Source organism: Mobula birostris, chromosome 8 (genome assembly GCF_030028105.1).
Source record: "Mobula birostris isolate sMobBir1 chromosome 8, sMobBir1.hap1, whole genome shotgun sequence".
NCBI classification, from domain to species: domain Eukaryota; kingdom Metazoa; phylum Chordata; class Chondrichthyes; order Myliobatiformes; family Myliobatidae; genus Mobula; species Mobula birostris.
The window spans coordinates 106,791,413-106,808,661 of NC_092377.1; the positions used below are offsets into that span (position 1 = coordinate 106,791,413).

Below are 17,249 nucleotides of genomic sequence, written 5' to 3' on the forward strand. Positions count from 1 at the left end.
GTCAGTGTGGACATGGTGGAGGATTACAAATACCTGGGGATACGAATTGACAATAAACCGGACTGGTCAAAGAGTACTGAGGCTGTCTACAAGAAGGGTCAGAGCCGTTTCTATTTCCTGAGGAGACTGAGGTCTTTTAACATCTGCCGGACAATGCTGAGGATGTTCTACGAGTCTGTGGTGGCCAGTGCTACCATGTTTGCTGTTGTGTGCTGGGGCAGCAGGCTGAGGGTAGCAAACACCAACAGAATCAACAAATTATTCCTAAGGCCAGTGATGTTGTGGGGATAGAACTGGACTCTCTCATGGTGGTGTCTGAAAAGAGGATGCTGTCTAAGTTGCATGCCATCTTGGTCAATGTCTCTCATCCACTACATAATGTACTGAGTGGGCACAGGAGTACATTCAGCCAGAGACTCATTCCTCCAAGATGCAACACAGAGCGTCATAGGGAGTCATTCCTGCCTGTGGCCATCAAACTTTACAACTCCTCCCTTGGAGAGTCAGACACCCTGTGCCGATAGGCTGGTCCTGGACTTATTTCGTAATTTACCAGCATAATTTACATATTACTATTTAACTATTTATGGTTCTATTACTATTTATTATTTATGGTGCAACTGTAACGAAAACCAATTTCTCCCCGGGATCAATAAAGTATGACTATGACTATTTGCCAAAGGCAGGTCGTACCTCACAAGCCTGATTGAATTTTTTTGAGGATGTGACTAAACACATTAATGAAGGTAGAGCAGTAGATGTAGTGTATATGGATTTCAGCAAAGCATTTGATAAGGTACCCCATGCAAGGCTTATTGAGAAAGTAAGGAGGCATGGGATCCAAGGGGGCAGTGCTTTGTGGATCCAGAATTGGCTTGCCCACGGAAGGCAAAGAGTGGTTGTAGACGGGTCATATTCTGCATGAAAGTCAGTGACCAGTGGTGTGCCTCAGTGATCTGTTTTGGGGCCCCCTACTCTTCGTGATTTTTATAAATGACCTGGATGAGGAAGTGGAGGAATGGGTTAGTAAATCTGCTGATGGCACAAAGGTTGGGTGTGTTGTGGATAGTGTGGAGGGCTGTCAGAGGTTCCAGCAAGAAATCGATAGGACTGAGAAGTGGCAGATGGAGTTCAACCCGGATAAGTATGAGGTGGTTCATTTTAGTAGGTCATATATAATGGCAAGACTCTTGGCAGTGTGGAGGATCAGAGGGATCTTGGGGTCTGAGTCCATAGGACACTCAAAGCTGCTGCGCAGGTTGACTCTGTCGTTAAGAAGGCATACAGTGCATTGGCCTTCATCAACCGTGGGATTGAGTTTAGGAGCCGAGAGGTAATGTTACAGCTGTATAGGACCCTAGTCAGACCCCACTTGGAGTACTGTGCTCAGTTCTGGTCACTTCACTGCAGGAAGGATGTGGAAACCATAGAAAGGGTGCAGAGGAGATTTACAAGGATGTTGCCGGGATTGGGGAGCATGCCTTATGAAAACAAGTTGAGTGAACTTGGTCTTTTCTTCTTGCAGCGACGGAGGATGAGAGGTGACCTGATAAGGGTGTATAAGATGATGAGAGGCACTGATTGTGTGGATAGTCAGGGGCTTTTTCCCCAGGGCTGAAATGGCTAACACCAGAGGGTACAGTTTTAAGGTGCTTGGAAGTAGGTACAGAGGAGATGTCAGGGGTAAGTTTATTACGCAGAGAGTGGTGAGTGCATGGAATGGGCGGCCAGCGATGGTGGTGGAGGCGGATACGATAGGGTCTCTTAAGAGACTCCTGGATAGGTACACAGAGCTCAGAAAAATAGAGGGCTATGGGTAACCCTAGGAAGTTTCTAAAGTAAGTACATGTTCGGCATAGCATTGTTGTCAGAAGGGCCTGTATTGTGCTGTCGGGTTTCTATGTTTCTTCCAGCGGACAGAGCGTAGGTGCTCAGCGAAATGGTCTCTCAATCTATGTCGGGTCTCACCGATATACAGAAAGCCACACCGGGAGCACCGAACACAGTATATGACCCCAACAGACTGACAGGTGAAGTGTCACCTCACCCGGAAGAACTGGTTGGAGCCCTGAATGGCAGTGAGGGAAGAAGTGTAGCAGGCAGGTGTAGCACTTGTTCCACTTGCAAGGATGAGTGCCAGGAGGGAGATCAGTGGGGAGGGACAAGGGAGTCACGTAGGGGGCGATCTCTGCAGAAAGCAGGAAGTGGGAGGGGGTGGGGGGGAAGAGGGGGATGATGTGCTTGGTGGTGGGATCCTATTGGAGACAATGGAAGTTCCAGGGAATTATGTGCTAGATGCGGAGGCTGGTGGGGTGATAGGTGAGGACATGAGGAACCCTATCCCTGGCCGGGTGGTAGGAAGATGGGGTAAGAGCAGATATGAGTGAAATGGAAGAGATGCAGTTGAGGGCAGCATTGATGGTGGAGGAAGGGAAGCCCCTTCCTTTGAAAATGGAGGACATCTCCTTCTTTCCAGAGTGAAAGCCTCATCCTGACAGCAGGTGTGGCGGTGATGGAGAAATGGAGAGAAGAGGATGGTGTTTTTACAAGCAACCAGGTGGGAAGAGGTATAATCCAGGCAGCAGTGAAAGTCCGTGGGTTTATAATAAACATCAGTAGATAAGCTGTCTCCAGAGATGGAGACAGTGAGATCAAGAAAGGGGAGAGAGGTGTCAGAAATGAACCAGGTAAATTTGAGGGCAGGGTGGAAGTTGGAGGTAAGGTTGGTGAAGGCGACAAGTTCCGCGTGGTTGCAGGAAGCAGCACCAATGCAGTCATCATTGCAGTGTAGGAAAAAGTGGGGAAGTGACACCAGTGTAAGCTTGAAATATAGACTGTTCCATGTAGCCAACAAAAAGGCCGGCACAGCTGGGCCCCATTCAAGTGCCCATGGGTACACCTTCTGTTGGAAGGAAGTGGGAGGAGCCAAAGGGGAAATTATTAAGAGTGAGGATAAGTTCCACTAGACAGAGGAGAGTGGTGGTGGTGGGTAATTGGTTGGGTCTGGTGTCCAGAAAGAAACAGAAAGGAAGTACAGAAGCCTGAAGGCACACACCTGATTCTGGAACAGCTTCTCCCCTCAGCCATCAGATTCCTGAACGGACATTGAACCCTTGAACACTACCTCCCTATTTATTTTATTAATTTTTATTTTTGCACTACTTAATTTGACTGAAAAAAAAATATATATACACACACACACATTTACTGTAATTCACATTTTTCTTCTTCTCTATTATAGTGTATTGCATTGTACTGCTGCTGTAAAGTTAACAAATGTCATAACATATGCTGGTAATATTAAACCTGATTCTGATTCAAGTTGGCATCCTGCACTTCCTTTATCCCAGTGGGATGAATAGGCAGTCCGTTCCCTCAGCAGGGTTGGTCAGACTTTAGAAAGCTGCTAAGCAAGAACCAAACAAAAAGCTCTGAAAGGCCATGGGAAACTATTACCTTGAAATGTCTTCATCTGCTGTCAGCTCCTGTTCAATCAGCAGAAATACTTGGACCTTTAGTGAAGGAGGAAAGAAGCAGAAAATGATAAAATGTAATCTCATGACCAGTAAAAACAAAATCCCTTGCACAAAATTCTCTCTTCGTTGAGGAGGAAGGCCATGTCTATAGTATGTGCAAAGCAGCAATGTCTTTCCCTTGATAAGGCATCCATGGGAAGACAATATACATCCTTTACTTCAACAACATCCGCACTCCAGCAGTGAATCTGATCAATAACAATGTGCTCAGGCCCTCTCAGGATTCTGCCACTCACTTTGCTGCATTTCTCAATTGGCCACGGGCAAAACGTTGTTTGGGCAAAAGTGCTTAGCAAATGCATTACATACACAATGATTTTCACGGAATGCAGCAAACTCTCCGCAGGTCAGGCAGCGCCTGTGGAAGGAGAAACTATAACTTTTCAGACTGAAACCTTCATCAAAACATCAGCTTTGTTTCTCCCTCCATAGAAGCTGCCTGACCTGCTGTGCATTTGCAACTGTTTCTGTCTTTATTTAGGAAATCCAGTGTCTGAAGTTGCTTTGACTTTCACACAGTGATTTTTCACTGTCTTTCTGAATTATCCCAGCCCGCCCAAGGATGGGGTTAATGCAACAACGCAGAACACACAGTTTGCCTCCATCAGTGTAAACTGAGCAGCGGGAATGCATCTTGCTGGAGGAAACTGAGACGGAGAAAATGAAGGGAAGGGGAGACATGGGACTGCATTCATATCATAAGCTTCTGGTTAACTTACCAGTTCTGTGATCATAGTGGGCCACAGGGAAGTGAGGTGGCGTGCCGAGATCCGTAATAACAAGACGCGGAAGAAGAGGAAAACTTGGGCGTGGAGTGTGGGGACTTGCGGCAGACGCAGACTTTCCACCAGCCGTTCTGGAACAGAGCATAGCACAACACCAACATCAACTCAATCCCTAGGAATTTGCCACTTACATCAGCGGTCGAAGACAATGCTCAAATGATAACACAAAGGAGAATTTCTGTACAAAAATTGTGCCAAGTTACTTAATGTTACTCTGAGCAGCCGGGATTAGAGAGGAGAACAGACGAGACTACAGGAGAGAAGTGGTCTGCTCAGAGAAGTGGCAAATAGAACTTACTGTGGGGTGAGTCCTGGGATGATACATTTGGTATAACAACGCGAGGGAATAAACTGTGAGTGGCAGGATGGTGAGTGGTGGAGGGACAGTGCAATTTAGGACTATAGATTTATACAAGGTAGCTGGACCGGTTCAGGAGGCAGAAGGGATGTTTCTCATAGGACTAGAATATAAAAACAAGGATGTAAAGCTGAGGGTTTATAAGGCACTGGTGAGGCCTCACTTGGAGTATCATAGCAGTTTTGGGCCCCTATTCTAAGGAAGGATGTCTGACATCGGAAAGTTTTTAAAGGAGGCTCACGAAAATGATTCCAGGATTGAAAGGCTTATCACATGAGGAGCATTTGAAGGCTCTGGGCCTTAGAAGTTAGAAGTTAGAAGTTCACTGGAACTTAGAAGAATGAGGGGGAATTTCATTGAAAACTATAGAATGTTGAACACCTATATAGAGTGAATGTGGACAGGATGTTTCCTGTGGTGGGGGACTTTTAGATCAGAGGACACAGCCACAGAATAGAGGGATGTTCATTTAGAACAGAGATGAGGAGGAATTTCTTTACCCAGAGAGTGGTGAATCTGTGGGATTCGTTGCCACAGACAGCTGTGGAAGCCAAGCATTGAGTATATTTAAGGTGGATGTTGATAGATTTTGGATAAGTCAGGGTATGAAAGATTATGGGGAGAAGGCAGGAGAATGGATTTGAGAGGGAAATGGATTAGCTGTGATCAAATGGTGGAGCACTCAAAGGGCCAAATGGCCTAATTCTGCTCCAATATCTTATGAGCTTTATTAGCTGACACAAGGGATGAAAGAGCAGCAAGGTCATGTTGGAACAATACACAAGTAGGATCACAGTGTATAGCTTCAGCCACCACTCCACAGGATGGATGTGATTGCACAGGAAAGGGTGCAGAGCAAATTCATCAAGATGTTGCCAGCATTGAAACATTTTAGCTCTGAGGAAACACTCGATAACGTGGGATAGTTTCTTTGGAATACAGGAAGCTGAAGGAAGACTTAATGTACAGAATTGAGAGGTGTGGATAGATGAATAGGAAGAATATATATCCAGTAGCAGCTGGGTCAACAACCGGCAATACAAATTTAATGAATGAGGTGACAAGAGCTTTTTTCACCAAGTGGGTACCTTGGTCTGAAACTGTCTGAGAGTGTGAGGGAGGCAGAAGTCATCATACTGAACCAGTGCTTGGGTGTGTACTTGAAGGGGTGTGACCACTGACCCAGTTGTGTGTGGGGTGGGGGGGGGTTCATATGAAAAGTAATAGTTCAACCAGGAATGGCTGAATGGCCTCCCGCGTCACAAACATTCAATGACGAGTGTAGTTTGGGGTTCCGAACAGCTCCATTAAACTGGAGGAGGATGGTAGAGAGGCAGCAGAGGTTAAGGGGAGGATGGTGCAAAATGAAATAGAGGGGTAATAAGACAGGATCTGAGAGATGGGACAAGAAGAGCTGTCGATGAGAGGAGCATATTCATCTGTAAATACAGAAGGCTGCAGCCAGTAGGTGCAATGTGCCCTGTTAAAAGATATCTTGCTTTCCTTGCTGAAGGGGCTTGGCCCGAAACATCAACTGTTTATTCCCAACTCTGTGTGTGTGTCCGTGTATGTGCCTGTGTGAGTGTCTGTGTGCACACGTGTGTTTTTTCCAGTTATTTTCTCCAGTTATCTCATAGACAGATGCAATGGCCACAGGTAGACTGGTGAGGATGCCCAGTGTTGGTTTCACCTGCTCTCTGCTGAGGACCCAGTCAAGTGGGACTTGACCAGCTGGATCTGTAGAGGTACTCCCAAGCCACCCCTAATGATGGACTTTGAAAGCCCCGTATCCAAAGGACATTCAGTATTCCTGCTAGTTTCAGTGCTTTTTCCAGGTGTTGCTCAACACAGAGCAGCAGAGCTGAGGAAGGGTGGTGGATGGTTATCAGGAGATGGTTTCTTTGTCCATATTTGACTTGATGCATCGAGACCATGGGTCTGAGGTCCACACTGAGGGCTCCCAGTCCTTCTGCACTGAATGTCACTGTGTTGGCCCCTGTAGAAGGACTGTCTTGTTGATAAGGCAGGTAGCATCTAGGGGTGGAGATGGAGAACACTGGCTGAAAGGTACAATTCTGTCAATATAATTATGGCATGTTGTTGCTGAACTAAACTGTGGCCACTCCCTAGTCCACAGATGTTAATGAGGTGGCCTTTGCAATATTGACTGGGTTTGGCAGAACATACACAGAAACACGTTTCTGCTCATGGGACAACCACTAATGCTAGACTGTGAATAATAAATAGGAATTCAGGAGAAACCCCAAGTCCAGAATAAGAAACATCCAAAAGGAGTGGTTTTGAGGTGAACAAATTAAATTCGAGCTGAAGTAGATGGTGTGCTCGAAGTAAGAACATAAGAAATAGGAACAGAAGTATTGACTGCACCAACCGGCAGACTCTTTAATGACACTGAGAAGCCATGATCTGGACAGTTCAGCTGAAGGAAATCCCTGCACCCCACCTCATCTAACCTCGTCATAATCGTGCAAGTTTCAATGAGATCACTTCCCATTCTTTTCAACTCTAGAGATTATAGACCCCGTCTGTATTACCTCTCCTCATAGTACAACTCCACCCGACCCCAAGAACTGATCTGACGAACCCCTGCCACTCTTCCTTAGCACAAGTATATCCTTCTTTAGGTAGGGTGACCAGTCCTGTCCACAATATTCCAGTTGCGGTCTGGATAATTGAGCCAAGATGCCCCTTCTCTTGAAATAAGCAGCATCACACTGTTTGCTTCCCAACTGCCCGCTGAATGTACTAACTTTGAGTTAGGCCAAGAGAGGTGAGGAGAGGCTTGAATGAGATTTAGCCCCCAGCATGGATCTGTTGGGCTGAATGCACATCGCTGTCCCTTGTAATACTTTGTAATGTTCGGATTACATAGCTGAAAGGATTATTATGTGTATCAGCAAGATCTTGCAGTTTCATTACATTCAGATTTTTTCAACTTATCAATATGAACAAAGCTGCAAACACAGTTCATTATAGTTATAAACCTTCTTGACTTTGTCAGACTGACAACATCACCATGATATCATGTGAGGTAATACTTGTAACTTCCTCTACTTTCAAGTGGGCAAGGTACATGACCCCAAACGGACTCTGGAATGATGCTACCAACCTTGTATGTCTGGCAGGTACTTCTGGTACTGGTCCACTTCACTGCTGAAGATGGCAAAGGCAAGTCTCTTCAGCAGCATCGCCCGCTGCTCCAGCTCTGCCTCGCGACTCGCAAACAGGTTGAGGGAGCTGCTCTGTGCCACTGCCACTCGAGCTGTGGGAATGCAGGAGAAGCCATGAAGACACAGCAGCTGCCCGCATAACTCCTACTCACCTTCAGTTATACATCTCACACACAGAAACCTACAACCTGCCACTTCTGATGGAAGGTCACTGAGCTGAAATCCCGAGATACCAACAGACCTGCTCCAGCATTCATCAGCCTCTTCAATAACTCCAACAGGGAGACTGTTTCTGATGATTGGGCTACTAATTGGTAGGAATGATTTGGAATTTCAGATTCTGTTTCAACAACATTTTTTATAGGCATCCGTTAGTCTCGTGAGACCATGGATTTGCGCCTTGGAAGGTTTCCAGGCTGCAGGCCTGGGCAAGGTTGTATGGAAGACCAGCAGTTGCCCATGTTGCAAGCCTCCCCTCTCCACACCACCGATGTTGTCCAAGGGAAGGGCACTAGGGCCGACACAGCTTGGCACCGGTGTCGTCGCAGAGCAATGTGTGGTTAAGTGCCTTGCTGAAGGACACACATGCTGCCTCAGCCAAGGCTCGAACTAGTGACCTTCAGATCACTAGACCGACGCCTTAACCACTTGGCCACGGTCAAAATAACACTATCTTTCCCTCATCTCAATGGCTGAAAAAGAAAGCCACATTAAAAGCACTTGTTCTTTACATTTAGTATTAAATATTGAGAGGAAACAGACAAGAAATTAAGGGCCTCAAAAATCAGATACCTGGTGAACTATAAATCAGACTTTTTATTTTGTCAAAGGAAAATGCAAATGCCTAGCGAAGGGCCTGGAAATTTGGGTAGATTCGGCATATCATGGAAAACTTTGACAAACTTCGATCGATGCACAGTGGAGAGTATCCTAACTGGTTGTATCATGACCTGGTACCTCCCTCTGCAACTGGATCTTTGACTTCCTCATCAAGAGCCCACAGTTAGTGAGGATCGAAAATAACATCTCCTCCTCACTGATAATCAACACCAACATACCTCAAGGATGTGTGCTTAGCCCACTGCTCTACTCTCTCTACAGCCAAAACTATGTGGCTCGGCAGAGCTCAAAAGCTGATGACACCACTATTGTTGGCAGAATTTCATATGGTGACGAGGAAGCATACAGGAGTGAGATAGATCAGCTGGTTGAGTGGTGTTGAAACGACAACTTGCATCTGTAAGACCTAGGAATTGATTGTGGACTTTAGGAAGGGCAAGACACCATGGAAGATACTACCAGTATCCCAGAAATTTGAGAGAGTCAGGGGGCAGAAGTTAGTGTAGTCACTATTACTACAAAGAAGACGCTTGGGAAGCTGAAGGTAGATAAGACACCTGGACCACATGACTAAAGATATTGTGGAGGCATTGGTAGTGACCTTCTGGAATGGTTCTGGAGGAATGGAAAATTACAAATGTCACTCCACTCTTTGAGAAGGGAGTGAGATAAACGACAGGAGAGTCTAGTTAACCTGACTTCAGTGGTTGGCAAAATGTTACAGTTAATGATGAGGTTTTGGGTGCTTGGAAACACACGTTCGCTTCTGTATTAATCTGCACTGCCACTTTAGTGATCAGTTTCCATAAGACACAAGAGCAGTGTGAGGCCATTTGGTCCACTGAGTCCTCTCTGTCATCCCATCATGGCTAATTTATTATCCCTCCCAACACCATTCTCCTGCCTTTTTTCCATAAGCTTTGACTCGGCCTCGACAGCTATCTATGGCAAAGAAATTCCTTCTCATCTCCGTTTGAAATGGGCGTCCCTCTATTCTGAAGCTGTGCCCTATGGTTCTAGACGCTCCCACTATAGGAAACATCCTCTCCATATCCACTCCTTCTAGTCCTTTCGGTAATCCAGATTTCAATGAGATCCCCACCCCACCCCACTTCATTCTTCTAAACACCAACAATATGGATCTAGTGCCATCGCATGTGCCTCAAAGATTAACCCTTTCATTCCTGGAATCATTCTCATGAACCTCTTCTGGACACTCTCCAATGCTAGGACATCTTTTCTTAGATAGGGGCCCAAAACAGTACACAATACTCTAAGTGCAGTCTAATGCCTTATAAAGCCTCAGCATTACATTCTTGCTAGATTCAAAACCCCTTTGTTTCCCTTCTCCTTTTTAGCCCTGTATAAATCAACCATTACGTGGATTCCTTATTCCTCCTACCAAAATGACAATATAAACGCCCACATTTCAAGTCTATTTTTGTCTTTTTGTATCTGATGTAATTTTCCTCAGGGTTAACTATGGCTTACAATTTGTAGATTTTCTTTCCAGGTCCAGAGAGTAGGTTGCTCCTCTACAGAACACAGCTCTGCCAATCTGAGCAGCAACCTTTTAATCCATAGCCTGTTTGCTATTTGCTACCTATTCCACCAGACGCTTTCAAGTCCACATGTCCCAAACTTAGTCATGAATCTTATACAGTAGGTAAGCATTTACTAAAGGCCTTTGTAAAACAAAATATAGTTAAATTAGGACAATGTTCTTATTTTTATTCCTGTTAGTTCTTCAATAATTCAATGCAGTTAGCCACAAATGATCTCACCTTTCCAAATCCATGATTAACAGCAATGCCTGCTGTAGTTTCATTCTTTATCATTTTTAATGTTATTTGTCTTCTCAGTGCATTTCTCTTTCGTTTTATGTCATTGTTATTCTTTGTTTTTTCAGTACCATTTTTTTTTGGGGGGGTGAAAAAGGGTGTAGCTCAGGTCTGTTTGGAGATGAGGGTGGGCAATTATTAACCAGAAATAAGTAAATAGCAGAGTCCATCTTTGAACAAATCCTTTGCCTCCGTCTCCATGGTATGTGATACCAACCAGCATGCAAATACTAAAGGGGCTTGCCATAAGTTTGACATAAGGAGACAATTCTTGCCCTCAGGGAAGCATACATTTTTGGAATTCTCTGTCCTAGAAAGCTACATTGGAGGAAGCACTGATTCTACAAAGCCAAGGCAGAGAGGATTTTGTTCGACCTGGGGAACAGCTGGGCAGTTCTCTTTTTCCTATTTGCACAGCTCGTTGTCTCTTGCACATTGGTTGTTTGTCCGCCCTATTGGGTGCAGTCTTTCACTGATTGTATTGTCTCTCTTGGATTTACTGAGTATGCCCACAAGAAAACAAATCTCAGGGTTGCATATGGTGCCATAACTGTACTTTGATAATAAATTTACTTTGGATGTTGAGACAGCCAGACAGCAGACCTTACTGAATGAAGGGCCAGGCCTGAAGGACCCGCATGGCTTCTACCACAGGGAAGGAAAGAAACATCATCAGAAAATTAGAAGGAGAAACATTTCTCTTGACATTTATGTGTCTACATGATAAATCTCTTTCTAAACTCCTTGAAATTGTAACTTTGTGCTGTAGCTTTTCTTTGTGATCGAGCTTATTTTATTCCTCAACTTTTATGTGTTTTATAGAATTGCTTCTCTTTAGCTGAGGTTTTCATTCCATAGCTGCGTGTCTATAGAGCTCCATGTCTAATGGGATTATTCCCTCCTGTAAAGGGAGTGCACAGACTTCACAAACAGATTTGAGCAAATAAGGACTAAACACACAAAAAATGCGGCAAACATTGAGCAATTTGGGCAGCATTTATTGGGAGAGGAACACCGTTAATATTTCAGATCAGGCTTCCTTCCTCATTCTGAGTATTTTCAGCAATTCTGGTTTTTTCCCCCCCCCCCAGAGTTCCAGCATCTGCAGATCTATAGATTCTGGATTTCATTTTGGGCAAATAAGGCAAAAAGGAGAAAATAAAACTTGGTTTTATCTGAAGCTACAACTCCATGTTGCATCCTTTCATGAAGAATTTATAAATGCTATTGTTTCTCTTCACTAAAATGAAATTTTTAATTTAACAATACGGAAGGACGGACCAGATCCACTGCACTGATCCGAGCCTGAGGCCTGTTCCTGAGTCTGCTGCAGTGATGCCCAGCTTTGTGTCCGTGGACTCACCTTCATAAACTTCAGTTCTGAATGTTACTTGCCTACTTTTACGGTTTGCACATAATTTGTTTTTTTTTCTCTCTACACACTGGGTGTTTGACATTCTTCTTTTATAATGAGTTCTGGGTTTCTTTCTTTAGTGGCTGCCTGTAAGGAGACGAATCTCAAAGTTGCATGAAGTATAGATACTTTGATAATACACGTACTTTGAAATTTGGTTATAAATAAATGTAAGCTGTCTGAAATTCTTAAATCTTTTATTAAAAAGTCTATACAGTCGGCCCTCCTTATCCACGAGTTCCGCATGCGCGAATTCAACCAACCGCGAATCGAGAAAACCTGGAAGTGCTCTTCCTGCACTTGTTGTTCGAGCATTACAGACTTTCTTTTCTTGTCATTATTCCCTAAATAATGCACTATAACAACTATTTTACATAGCATTTACATTGTATTAGGTATTGTAAGTAATCTAGAGATGATTTAAAGTATATGGGAAGTGTAGGTTATCGTGGATTGGGATCAGAAAAAAAACATAAGTTCTTTTACTAGGTAAGTCGGAACAGGTACATCCAGTATTATTTAGCGTCAGTTAGTCAAACGTTTGTCTTAGTATATAGTATATATTTTACTTCTCTATGCATATAAAACACTTAAGAAACGTATGTTTCAGCGCCGGGCTTGGGAACGGAATTTACCGAGTTCAATCCAGTGACAGACCGCTCCCGAACACGCTCTCCATCCCTGCCGGGTTGATGTGAAGGATCAAAAACCCAAAACCCCAAAACCCAATAATTAAACCACTGCATTGCTTAGTAATAATTGTAGCTTTCATCGGGGCAGGGCCTTTCTCACTTTATCCTTTAAAATTGTTCCGATCGTTGACTGACTGTAGCCTAATGCTTTTCCAATGACCAATGGCGTTTCATCTCTTTCCGATCGCTTTATTATTTCTACTTTATTTTCAATCATCATCGTGATTATTTTTGTGAACAGAAACACTACGGATTCAGAGCTCCACCGCCGGGTCCTAATGTCCACTGCACTGAGACAGGGTAAATAAGATCCGGGGTTCTGCTGGGTCCTAATGTCCACTGCATTAAGACAGGTTGAATAAGGGACTTGAGCATCCGCGTTTTTTGGTATCCGCGAGGGGTCCCGGAACCAATCCCTCGCAGATAAGGAGGGCCGACTGTACATTTTGACCAGAAAAGATATCAGGTTGCACCTACTGCAGTAATGGACTAACAACAACTCTATATGTTGGCAGTACCTGCAAAATATTTCACACAGAGAAGTTTTCCTGTTACACACAGAAAGCTGTCAAGCGAAGACTAACGTGTGCAAAACAGGCAGAATTGAAGAAGCAAGAATGAGTGAATCAGTCCCATACTTACTCATGAGATCTCTGAATGTGGTTTTGTCGTGAGTCATCAGGTGATCTATAATTGCTCTCCAACTGCAGTGTAAAACACAAAATCCATTAACTGTGGAAGAGTTTATCAAAGTGTGACATCACTTAATCAGATTATAAATAGATTGAAAATATTTTAACCGATTTAATAAGTACACACGAAGAGGCCACTGTATCAGGTACACTCCTGCACTTAATAAAGTAGCCACTGAGCGTATGTTCATGGTCTCCTGCTGCTGCAGCTCATCTACGCAAAGTTTGACGTGTTGTGCATTCTGTAACATGCTGTTAATTAGATACTGTTGCCTTTGTCAGCTTGAGCCAGTCTGGCCCATTCATCTCTGCCCTCTCTCATTAACAAGGCATTTTTGCCCACAGAACTACTGTTCACTAGATTTTTTTTTTTTGCTTTTCACACCATTCTTTGTAAACTCTAGAGCGGGGTTTACAAATCTTTTTTATGCCATGGACCCCCTACGATTAACCAAGCAGTCCATAGACCTCAGGTTAGGAACCCCTGCTCTAGACTGTGTGTGAAATCCTAGATCAACAGCTTCTGAAATATTCAAACCACCCAGTTTGGCACCAACAATCATTCCATGGTCAAAGTCACTTAAATCACATTTCTTACCCGTTCTGCTGCTTTTATGCATTGAGTTGCTGCCACAATTGGCTGATTAGACATTTTCATTAACAGCATGTGTAGAGATATACCTAATAAAATAGCCAGAGTGCGTTGTTCAACCAGAGGTTTCTTCCTTTTCCCTGTGGGGTTTCTGTAGTCAATCCAAAATTGGAACCTGCATATTTAGCTTATATTTCCTTTTTCTGAATGCAAAACTTCCAAATTCACACCTTCAATATTTGAACCTGAAAAAAGACTTGGTCTTTTTTTTTTAAAATGGAGAACACTTTTTAGTTAACTTTCCCATTTGCTAATGGTTTAAGAATGGAATTGAATCTATTTAGGTTGTGAAAACCATTCCCCATGTCAAGTTATTTCCTGTTTGAAAACCATTAATAAAGAACATTAAATATGCAAGGTTCCAAAGGAATACGTATACAGTTGTTTAACATTATGGAATAATGACCACCTTCTGGTTAACCATCAGACAATTTCACAGCCTCTGTATGCTCCACTTTACACAGCCATTAATACCTCATAACTTCTATCTGATACATCTCCCGTATCAGATCTTCTAGGGATCTTATCTCAAAGGCCACATTCTCCCTTCAGAAACATGTCCACCTCTTTCCTGATCTCAGTTATAAAACTTGCTCTAGTGGCTTCCAGCAGACGTGATATGGAGTTTATTACCCATTTAGTTAAAGCCAAATTATTAAATGATGTTTAAATTATTCCATGGAATTTTGAGAGAAAGTGAACAATTTTCTGGAATTAATGCATTAATTACTTTCACTGGCTTGAAAGTCCACACTTTAACTGGTTAAACTTGCATTAATTTTACCGATGATTGGAATAATTGTGGTTGTTGGTTTCAATGGTTTTCATTGGCAATATGACAAGTGAAGTGAGAAGCTGTTCTTCTGGACACATTGAAAACAAGCAACACACGCAACTTACTGACTAACACAGGACGCATCCATCTGGAAGAAGTTGGGGTCCATAAGAAGATCAAATGCTTCTTTTTTCCAAGCCCGCCTGGTATACTGATAGCCACTGAGGCTGCTGACAAGCTGTACACAGGCTCGGTAACTTGGGGCATTGTGGGCACTGGAAGGGAAGCACATATATTTCAGATCCCAAGGAAAGCTCCCAAATGGTTCACTCCAAATAAATGCAAAATCCTCATCAAAGACAGCTACAGAAAGTAGGGAAGCTATCCTCTCCTTATTTCTTGCCAGATCCTTCTCTTATCCTCTTTTTGCCCTCTTAATTTCTCTCTTAAGTGCATTCCTACACCTCTTGTAGTCATAACACAATTCACTAGTTCCCAATTGTTTACATGCAGTGCGTACCTCCCTCTTTTTCTTACCCAGAGCCTCAAAATCTCTCATCAATCAAAACCTGCCCTTCACCCTGAACTCTGGACATTACACTTTTAAAAACCTCACACTTGGTAACTGCTCCTTTCCCCGTTAGGAATAGCACCCAATCAACCTCTACAGGATCCTGTCCAAATTTGCTCCGTCCTAGACCCCACAACCTGTGAAACAATCATACCCTTCTCCAAAACTATTTTAAAATTAATAAAATTATGGTTATTGTACCCAAAGTGCTTACTGGCACACTTGCCCTATCTCATTCACCAGGAGATGTTGTGTAGGCCATACACGTTGCTGAAGGAAGGTTTCTTGGACACATTTCACAAATTTCACTCCACCCAAGCCTTTTTCATTCTGATTGGCACAGTAATTTAAAACTTCCTATGAATACTACTCTATTATATTTACAATCAGCTGCAATCTCTCTACATCAAATTCCAGCTGACTGTTAGGGGGTCTATAATACAATCCAATCAGAGTGACTACCCCTCTTCTTGTTTCTCAGTTCATGTGGTCTCGCTGGATGACCTCCCAAGATCATCTCCTCTAAAGGACTATTGTTATGTTTTCTTTCACCAAGAATGCAACTCCTACTCTCTTACTTGCACCTCTTTTGTAAGATACAGATACAAAACAGGCATGGCATTGAGCTGCCAGTGCTGCCCTTCCCTCAGGCATGCTATCCCAGGCCCTTGGGTCAAACCACATCCTGAATTCATCAGTCTTACCATCAATCCTTTTGCATTGACATAAATCATTGGCCTTTCCTTTCTCTTTACTGTGCTTCTGTCTAATCTGATCACTAAATTTGCTCTCATTAGCTACAGTATTATCTCAATTTGTCATCGGGCACTCAGCCACTCTAGCTGAAACCCTCCTAAGTACCACTGGCAAATCTCCCAGCCATGATATTGGTCCCCCTAATTCAGGTGCAACCCATTTCTTGTACAGAGTAGGTCTTTCCACACACAGCGTGGTGAATATATATAGTGAGCTGCCAGAGCAGATAGTGAAGGCAGATAAAATTAGAATGTTCAGAAGGCATTGGGGCGGATTCAGTACTGTGCAGAAGTCTTAGGGCATATATATATAGCTCGGACGCCCGAGACTTCTGCACAGTACTGTATATTGGTTAAAATAGGAAGGTGGTTCAGAAACAGAAATAAGAATACTTAGCTTTGTATTAGCTCAGTAGTGTTATTTGGTAACTGGAAAGACATAATATACAGTACTGTGCAGAAGTCTTAGGCACACTATATACGTATGTACCTTAGACTCTTGCACAGTACAGTACTTGGAGTAGAGGTGCATAATATAAGATTGATATAGTTAGTCAGTGTGGACAAGGTGGGTCAAAAGTGCCTATTTCTGAGCTGTATGGTTCAATTAGCAGCACATTACACAGACTGAGAAGTTTAACTGCTCCTTAATGGCTACCGTTACACCTGCCAGAGAAAGTCACTTTATTCCATTCTTTCTTGGACTCTCCTTACTACCAACACAACCTATTTCTTTCCTTTCTCCATTCTGATGAAGGGTCTCGACTTGAAATGTTAATGGTTTCCGTTCCCACAGAGGATGCCTGAGGTGCTGAGTAATTCCAGTTTGTGTCTTTATGGTGACCTCTTGATTGGCAGTCGTTCTGAATTGCTGCCCAATTTAAAGCAGCCCTGATACATGAAGGACGGGTATGAAACAACTGATCACTGCAGGTTTCAGAACCAAAAAATAAAATAGTGATCTCCAAAAGATATTTTCTCCAAAAGACAAAATTGTTTCACATGAACCATAGCATACAGCAGCACTTAAAATGTGGTCAGCTGGAAACAGGTTTTATAAATTTGACAATATCTTGAGAGATCACTAACTGGTGCTGAACAGATAGTCTGCAAGGAATGTACAGGTATGTCTCAGTTTAGCACTTAA

The 17,249-nt window shown here is 43.3% G+C and overlaps 1 protein-coding gene across 8 annotated transcripts in view; it reads right to left on the reverse strand.

Annotated features, from left to right (window-relative positions):
• The window catches only part of dop1a (DOP1 leucine zipper like protein A), a 222,843-nt gene that overhangs the window by 26,445 nt on the left and 179,149 nt on the right, over positions 1–17,249 (reverse strand). For all 8 annotated transcript variants that reach the window (XM_072265897.1, XM_072265903.1, XM_072265902.1 and 5 more), the window contains 5 exons: positions 14,902–15,051; positions 13,300–13,361; positions 7,810–7,962; positions 4,256–4,392; positions 3,457–3,512 (listed from right to left, as the gene is read on the reverse strand). In XM_072265897.1, the coding sequence (XP_072121998.1) occupies positions 3,457–3,512; positions 4,256–4,392; positions 7,810–7,962; positions 13,300–13,361; positions 14,902–15,051 (558 nt within the window). The remainder of the gene's footprint in view (positions 1–3,456; positions 3,513–4,255; positions 4,393–7,809; positions 7,963–13,299; positions 13,362–14,901; positions 15,052–17,249) is intronic.